The sequence below is a fragment of the Mastomys coucha genome, unplaced genomic scaffold (genome assembly GCF_008632895.1).
Source record: "Mastomys coucha isolate ucsf_1 unplaced genomic scaffold, UCSF_Mcou_1 pScaffold4, whole genome shotgun sequence".
Classification (NCBI taxonomy): Eukaryota; Metazoa; Chordata; class Mammalia; order Rodentia; family Muridae; genus Mastomys; species Mastomys coucha.
The window spans coordinates 55,887,532-55,896,275 of record NW_022196910.1 but is presented as its reverse complement, the minus strand read 5'-3'; the positions used below and the strand labels follow the sequence as shown (position 1 = coordinate 55,896,275).

The 8,744-nt window shown below is 44.8% G+C and overlaps 1 protein-coding gene across 5 annotated transcripts in view; it reads left to right on the top strand.

Moving 5' to 3' along the window:
* The window catches only part of Ikzf4 (IKAROS family zinc finger 4), a 36,546-nt gene that overhangs the window by 14,308 nt on the left and 13,494 nt on the right, over nt 1-8,744 (top strand). For all 5 annotated transcript variants that reach the window (XM_031349031.1, XM_031349030.1, XM_031349034.1 and 2 more), the window contains exon 2: nt 4,540-4,591. In XM_031349031.1, the coding sequence (XP_031204891.1) occupies nt 4,552-4,591 (40 nt within the window). In that variant the 5' untranslated portion in view covers nt 4,540-4,551. The remainder of the gene's footprint in view (nt 1-4,539; nt 4,592-8,744) is intronic.

Genomic DNA, 8,744 nt, shown 5'->3' with positions numbered 1-8,744 from the left:
AGACCAGGCTGGCCTTGAACTCAGAAATCCTCCTGCCTCTGCCTCCCAAGTGCTAGGATTAAAGGTGTATGCCACCACAGCCCCGCTCAATCTGCTTTCTTATAGAACCCAGGACCACCAGCCCAAGGATGGTACCACCCACAATGCCCACCCCCATCATTAATTGAGAAAATGCCTTACATCTGGATCTCATGGAGGCATTTCTTCAACTGAGGCTCCTTTCTCTGTGATGACTCCAGCTTGTGCCCAATTGACACACAAAACCCGCTAAGACAAAGGGAATCTAATGCTTCTGACCTCCAAGGGCAGACATGCATACACACAGACACACACACACACACACACACACACACACACACACACGAACACACAGACACACACACACACAAGAACACACAGACACACACACACACAAACTTCTAAAATGATAAAAAAAAAACAAAACAAAAAAACTCTTAAAAGAAAGAGTGCACCAGGGCTGGAGAGATGGCTCAGCTGTTAAGAACGCTGACTGCTCTTCCAGAGGTCCTGAGTTCAATTCCCAGCAACCACATGGTGGCTCACAACCATCGGTAAAGGGATCTGACGCCCTCTTCTGGTGCGCCTGAAGACAGCTACTTACACATACATATAATAATAAATAACTCTTTAAAAAGAAAGAAAAAAAGAGTGTACCTCCATTAGTCTCACGTGAGCCTTGAGACAGTGGCTTAACGTCTTTAACCCTCCGTTTTTCCAAACAAAAAATGGGAAAATCCTGTCCCATCTGTTTGGTGTGAGGGGAACATTTGAGGGAAGTCATGCATAACACTTGGAGCTTTGTAGTTGTTTTTGAAAAAACATCTCAAAGGCCATTTGTGGAGCTGCTGATTTCTAAGTACAGACTGACCTCCCTCATCTTGGGATCTCTGACCACTTCTCGATTTGTGGCTAGTTCCAAAGGGTGTTCTGAGCATGTGCTCTCGGGCTCCTCTAACCATTACCCCAGGGGAAACTTTAAGCAATCACTTATAATTGTGGCTTGTTGGAACTGGAAATGTACTCACTGCCGTAGAGCTGTGACTTGTTCTAGCCCTGGTTCCAAAGCTCAGTCCATCCCACAAGGTAGAGACAAGAACTGTCCCCCACACCCAGAATTCCTAGGGTCAACGAAAGGGAGAAATGCTTGGTAAGTGGACACAAGCCTGCACTTCAGACTTTCTCCTGAGCCTTGCTCCACATAAGACTTGGGCAGGAAAACAGACATTTCTCCCCTGTGAGCCCATCTACACTCCCTTAAGATGGCTTCACCAACAAGCCAAATTTTCCTCTCTCTGCCTTTCGGAGAGTCTTCAAAGAGCCTGGGGCTCCTGAGGCCTCTTGAGTTGTTTTCCTACTACGCTCTGGTTTCTGCAGATCTGCCCCTGGGGCATTCATACCTATTAGGAGAATGGCAAAAACAATTTAGGATGTATATAAATTTCCACCATATAGACATCTTTAAAAAGATGTCTTTGTTTCATTTTCTGTGTATGAGTACTTACCTGCAAGTAAGCGCAACATTGCATGCAGTGTCTTTGGAGCTCCAAGGACAACATCCAGTTTTTTTTTCTGAAGTTTTATTTTTATTTTATGCGTAAGAGTAGTGAATGTCTGTCTGTGCATCGTGTGTGTGCAGTGCTTTCAGAGGTTGGAAGAAGACATTGGATCCCTGGGACTAGAGTTAAATAGTTGTGAGCTGCTTTGCAGGCACTGGGAATTGAACCCGGGTCCTCTGGAAGAGAGCATCCACTGCTCTTCACCACAGAGACATCTCTCCATCCCCAAGATCTTATTGTTTTGTTTTGTTTTTAAACGCAGGGTCTTACTACCATGTATCCTTGGCTGGCCTAGAACTAGGTTTCATAGGTCAGGTTGTCCTTGAACTCACAAGAGATCCATTTGCTTCTGCCTCCCAAGTGCTGGGCTCACAGACTTAAATCACCATGCCTAGCTCTAAATAGAGTTTTTTCTTGTCCTACTCCCAAGGATGCCTAAAGAGATCATTTATTACAATAAATGATCACTTTAATTGTTTAATACTCTTCAGATAAATAGATTAATATACATTTTAAAATTCTCTTTCTCAGCCTGGCAAGGTGGCTCAGCAGGTGCACTGACTGCTCTTCCAAAGGTCCTGAGTTCAAATCCCAGCAACCACATGGTGGCTCACAATCACCCATAATGAGATCTGACGCCCTTTTCTGGTGGGTCTGAAGACAGCTACAGTGTACTTACATATAATAAATAATAAATAAATCTTTGAGCCACAGCAAGCAGGGACTAAGCAAGTGAGGCCAACCAGAGCGAGTAGGGATCCTAAATTCAATACCCAACAATCACATGAAGGTTCACAACCATCTGTATAGACTCATAACCGTCTGTATAGCTACAGTGTACTCATATACATAAAATAAATAAGTAAATCTTTAAAAAAAATTCTCTCAGGCTGGTGAGATGGCTCAGCGGGGAAGAGCACAGACTGCTCTTTGGAAGGTCAGGAGTTCAAATCCCAGCAACCACATGGTGGCTCACAACCACCCATAATGAGATCTGACGCCCGCGTCTGGTGCGTCTAAAGACAACTACAGTGTACTTACATATAGTAAATAAATAAATCTTAAAAAAAAAAAAAATTCTCTCTCTCCAGGCAGTGCTGCCAAATGCTTTTAATCCCAGCACTTGGGAGGCAGAAGCAGACAGATCTCTGTGAGTTCAAGGTCAGCCTGGTCTACAGAACAGGTTCTAGGACAACCAGGGCTACACAGAGAAGTCCTGTCTTAAAATAAACAAACAAACAAACAAACAAAAACCTCTCAGTGCTTTTAACAAATTGTTTGGTTTTTGAGGCAGCATCCCAGGCTGACCTCAAACTCACTATATAACTGAGGCTGGTCTTGAACTCTGATCCACCTGCTTCCAGTTCCTACTGCTGACAGGTGTGTGCGGTTTTTCCCCTTGTCTTTAAAACAAACATAATGAGACTGGAGAGATAGTTCAGCGATATCTGAGCAATTACTGTGTTTGCAGAGGACCCTGGTTCAGTTCCCAACACCCACATGGCTCACAAACATCTGTAACTCCAACTTCAGGTGATTCAGTGCTCTTTTCCAGCCTCCTTAGACACTGAACTCATGTGATGCACATAAATACACAAATGTATAGTACTCATATACCTAAAATTATATATACATATATATAATGTATATATAATTGTATATATAGTTATACACATAATTATATATATATATATAATGTATATATAATTGGGTTTTTTTTTGTTTTGTTTTCTTTGTTTCCAGTAGCTCATGCTGTCCTGCTTTGTAAGCCAGGCAGGCCTGGAACTCCCAGAGATCCTCCAGCCTATGCCTCCTAAGTGCTGGGATTAAAGGCATGACCACCATCACCCAGCTAATTTAAACATACTTTTAAAATTAAAAACAAAATAAAATAAACATTGACCAGAGGGGTGAGGGAAATCATTTGAAAGTCTAGACATGGGAGCTAGACATGTTGATGCAAGACTTTAATCCCAGCACTCAGGAGACAGAGATGGGCAGATCTCTGAGTCTGAGGCTAGCCGGAAGCCTGGTCTACATAGAAAGTACTAGGGCAGCCAGAGCTAAAACAAAAATAAGGCAAGTGTGGGCGTGGTGATGTAGTATCGGTACAGCATTTGCCTAGCGTGTTCAGCCCACACATAAAAGTTTATTATATGATCAGTGGAGAAGCCATCACTAAACCCTGACAGGTGCATCTCTCATATTCCACTCTCCTGGCACTCCACCTTCTGCTACATGCACCCCAAAAGGAAAGGATACCTGTCATAACAGAATATGGCTTTTTTCCCCCTTCCAAAAATCTCACTTCATGGTCCTGGTTAACCTGGGACCCAAGATCTTCCAGCCTTCACCTCTGAGTGCTGGAATGCATTAGGCATGCAGCAGCATCCAAGGCCAACTGAGGTCTGCACCCCTATGAGGCTATATCCTATCTCCTCGGTCAGGGGAGGGGGAGTGTAACCCATCTGCTGCATCAGTTTTACTGAAGAGCAAGGGCAGTCCCTCAAAATCCAGAGCAGCAAAGCAGCGCGTCTACCTCAGAAGCTTGAGCAGCAAAGCAGCGCGTCTACCTCAGAAGCTTGAGCAGCAAAGCAGCGCGTCTACCTCAGAAGCTTGAGCGTCCTAAAGAGTATGGGTTGACCACACTATGAGGGAAAGACAGGTGCTCATACAGTGAGGTCCAGGCCAGGGGGTGTGTGTCTCAGTAGATAGATAGATAGATAGATAGATAGATAGATAGATAGATAGACAGATAGATGATAGATGATAGATAGATGAAAGGCAGGTTGAAGGAAAGTTTTGCATTTATAAGTCTATAAACATTGTCTGTTTCCCAGGACAAAAACAAAATTGTTGTTGTGATCCTTTAGATTTCTTGTTTACTCCAGAATGTAAAAGAAAAGCTCACCCCCCCCCCCCAGCTGTGGCTCCTAACAGCAAGCCTTTTCTCTTTCAACAGGATCTTCTTACGATGGATATAGAAGACTGCAATGGCCGTTCCTTTATGTCTGGTATGCCTTCTGTATGTTCCATTCAGATGGACATGGGAGCAGACACCTGGGTGAAGGCAGACAGCTTCTGGCCCTGGCACGCACTTCTTCTTAACTAAATGTCAGTCTCTGCTGCCACTCAGTGTGGTAGTGTTTGCAATAGTGTGCAATCCCCTTGTAGTTAGCTTTCTTGGGTTGTTTTGGTTTGGGGTTTTGTTTTTTGTTTTTTGTTTGTTTTTGGTTTTGAGACAGGGTTTCTCTAGGTAGCCTATCCTAGAATCCATTGGGTAGACTAGGTCGGCCTCACAGAGATCCACCTGCCTCCGCCTCCCACGTGTTGAGATTAATGGCATGGGCCACCACCTGCTCCCTCGTGGTTTTATATCTCTAAGAGTGGTTCTTTTCTAGGCTTCAGAGAGGGAAGGGGATAGAGGTGGATGAAATGGATGATCTGAAGCAAGTAGATGGTAGGAAAAATGTGCTTCTTTTTTATCTGTTCTGAGGCCACCAGCCAAACACAGACTTCTGTCCCATCCAAACAGAATGCACCATCTCCGCAAACTTTCAAGTGGGGAGGAACAGTAAATAGAATAGCAGGGACTGTCACAGACTGGAGAACACCTCCCCCCACTGCTACTCAGTGTCTGCTTTATTAGATGGTCCAAGCTAATCTGGAACTCACTGTGTGACCACAGGCTGTCCTCAGGCTTGTGGTAATTCTTCCTGCCTGCCTTTTGAAATGCTGCGTTACACATACAATCTAACAACCACCCCTACCATGCCCAGCAGAAATCAAAACTTATTTTCTTTATTTAGAGAGAGGGGTTTCATCATGAAGTCTGGGGTGGGGAGGTGTGCTGGAACTCTCAGTATAGAGCAAGCTAGCCTTGAACTCATGGAGATCTGACTCTGCCTCAGAAGTGCTAAGACTAAACATATATATACCACTCAAGCCAGATATGATCAGGCAACCCCATTACTTAGAAAGCTGAGGAAGGAGGATTAACATGAATTTGAAGCCAGACAAGACCATGGAATCAGACCCTGATTCAAGGAAATAAAGCCAATCTGGGTTTGATAGCTCACTTTTTTTTTTTTTTTTTTTTCGAGACAGGGTTTCTCTGTGTAGCCTTGGCTGTCCTGGAACTCACTCAGTAGACCAGGCTGGCCTCGAACTCAGAAATCCACCTGCCTCTGCCTCCCAAATGCTGGGATTAAAGGCGTGCGCCACCACTGCCCGGCTGATAGCTCACATTTTTAATACCAGTGTTTAGGAGGCAGAGGCAGGCAGATTTCTGTGAGTTTGAATAAGAATAAATAAATTTAAAAAAATAAAAAGAAATAAAAAATTTCAAAAGTAAGTAAAAGAATCACTCAATATTTTAAAAAGTGTTCCATGTGGCAAGTCAGGTCTGTGTGTCCTCATCACTTGAGGGGCCAAGGCAGGTGGATCTCTGTAGGCTCAAGGCCTGCCTAGTCTATATAGTAAGTTTCAAGACAGCTTGTGTTAAATAGAGAGATCCTCTCTCAAGCAAAAAAATGATAATTGATATGGTCTGAATTGAGCCAGGAGGCCACGAGTTTACATCCTTTAAAGGCGGGGACAGATAACCCAGTTCTCACTCTCCCCGAGCCTGTCCCACAAGATATCGGGTTCTAGGCCGCTCACACCTGTCAGCTGTCTTTCCACAGGGAGACGAGGAGACCCTTACCTATTGCAAGGATGCACCGTACAAGTGTCAGAGCAATCAAGTTTAATAAGTTAAAAAGAAATAAGGGGAGGGGAGGGCTGGGGTACAGCTCAGTATGCTGCTTGGCCCTGTTTGACCTCAGCACTCCATAAACCAAGCACCCTGACAGACACCTGCCGTCCTAGGGTGTGAAGTCAGGACCTTCATCTAGCCAATTTTCTGAGTAGAGAAAGAGCCTAAGACTGAGTCGGTAATTTTGTTTGTTTGTTTGTCTTTTGAGATTGGAGACTTTTATAGCATATTCTGCCTTGTACTTGCTGTGTAGCCAAGGCAGGATGTGAACTCCCGGTGCCCTACCTCCACTCCCAAAATGCTGAGATCATAAATGTGTGCTGGCCAGCCTGGCTTGAAAGTTAGTCTTTAAGATTTTTTTTAAAAAAACTATTAGAATATCAGGGCCAGGGCTGGTGAGATGGCTCAGCGGTTAAGAGCCTGACTGCTCTTCTGAAGGTCCTGAGTTCAAATCCCAGCAACCACATGGTGGCTCACAATCGTCCACAATGAGATCTGACGCCCTCTTCTGGTGTGTCTGAAGACAGCTACAGTGTACTTATATATAATAATACATAACTCTTAAAAAAAAAAAAAGAATGTCAGTGCCAAAGAAACCGGTATGATATCATAATCTATAATACTAGTCCATGGAAGGCTAAGGTGCAATAGTGAGTTCTAAACCATCCTGAATTATATAGTATGACCCTAGCTCAAGTTAAAAGTAAAAATGTTAGCTGAGCCGTGGTAGCACACGCCTTTAGTCCCAGCACTTGGGAGGCAGAGGCACTCGGATTTCTGAGTTCAAGGCCAGCCTGGTCTACAGAGTGAGTTCCAGGACAGCCAGGGCTACACAGAGAAACCCTGTCTCAAAACAAACAAACAAACAAAAAAGTAAAAATGTTGAGTCTTGCAAGGTGGCACAAGCAGGCAGATCTCAATGTGTCGTTCAAAGCCAGCCTGGTCTACATAGGCAGCTCTAGGCCAGCCAAGGATACATCACAAGACCTTGTCTCGAAAGAACAACAAAATACAGTAAAGATTATGATGACTGTAATCTCAACAGCAAGGAGGTAGAAGCAGGAAGATTATGAATTCAAAGCTAGTTTACACCACATGAGAAGAGTCTGTCTCAACAGAGCAAGCCAGAGTGCCATTATGGAAATGAGCTATGAGTTGTTTTGTTTACTCTAAAGTGGAGCCAACCAAGGAATTATTGACATGTACTGATGGAAAGAGTAAAATCAGTCACAAACATGTGAGAATCACCATCATCCTCTGCATAATGCACAGAAAGATACCGACTCTGAAGGCTCAGGTACAGGTGTGCAGTGTTTGCCAGAGTGACACAGTTCAGGTGGGCTGTTTTAACTGAGGAACCAGTCAACTCTCCCACCTCCAGTTCCGTCAGGTTTATTCACTGATGAGCAGCAACAAGAACACCAAGGACCCGGTTACTGTCAGATGGATAGAATCCAATCCCTGCCTTAAGGAAGGCAGAGGAGAGGCCGTGAAGGCAGCTGGGGAAATGAACGTCCCACGGGCTCTTCTCGGTCGCGTCTCAGAGTATGTTGGACACTAGCAGGAAATTTCTGAGGCCATTTGCTTCACTGTGCTAGGAAACCAAGCTTTGCTTGCTTAAGTCGGGTTGTCATGGCCTGATGAGAAGTGGACCTAGCACAGATGGTCTCTGAACAAGAAAGTCAAACCACTCCTGTGTGTTTTGAGAACTCTAGATGTCAGCAGCTACCTTCAAAAAGACAAAGTCGGGGCAGGGCTGACTTTTAGGTCTGAAGAATGACCCTTCAGGGCCAGACATGGCCAAGAGGGTGTGGAATAGGGCATCTAAGAACCCATTACTGACCTCCACCCCTCTCCTGGGCTGGTCCTAAAGCAGTTGTCCCTAGTATGTGGCTTTTTACTAGCCCTTTCTTAGGTCACCATAGCCCTCTGCCTCCCCCACTGGCCACCTGATGAAGGGAAGCAGTCTCCACTAAGGGATGTTACCATCTCATAGAACCTGATTCTGAAAGCACACGCCCCCCCCCCTCAACTTCCTTTCTAAAAGTACAAATAACTCCCATGGGAAGAAATGGGGGAAACAAGAGTCTACTAATTTACAGCCCAGTTTCCCACCCTAACCACCCCCACACACACATACACTGAAAACTGAATCTGAGTTGCTCAAATCCGATGGAGCAGTGCTTATCAGGTGCTGGGAACCATTTAAGAGAACATGAGGAGAGAGGGGTGCAAAGATTGGCAGCCCAAAGTTTCACGGCCCCTCCCATCCCCAAATTCTTGGAATCAGAAAATGCAGTCTTCCAAAGTAGGTCAGCTCAGCACTGAGCAGTTCCTCTGGAAGGGAAGGGAGCAAGGGCCTTATCCTGCTAGAGAACAGCTCCAGAGGCCCGAGAGAGAGAGAGAGAGAG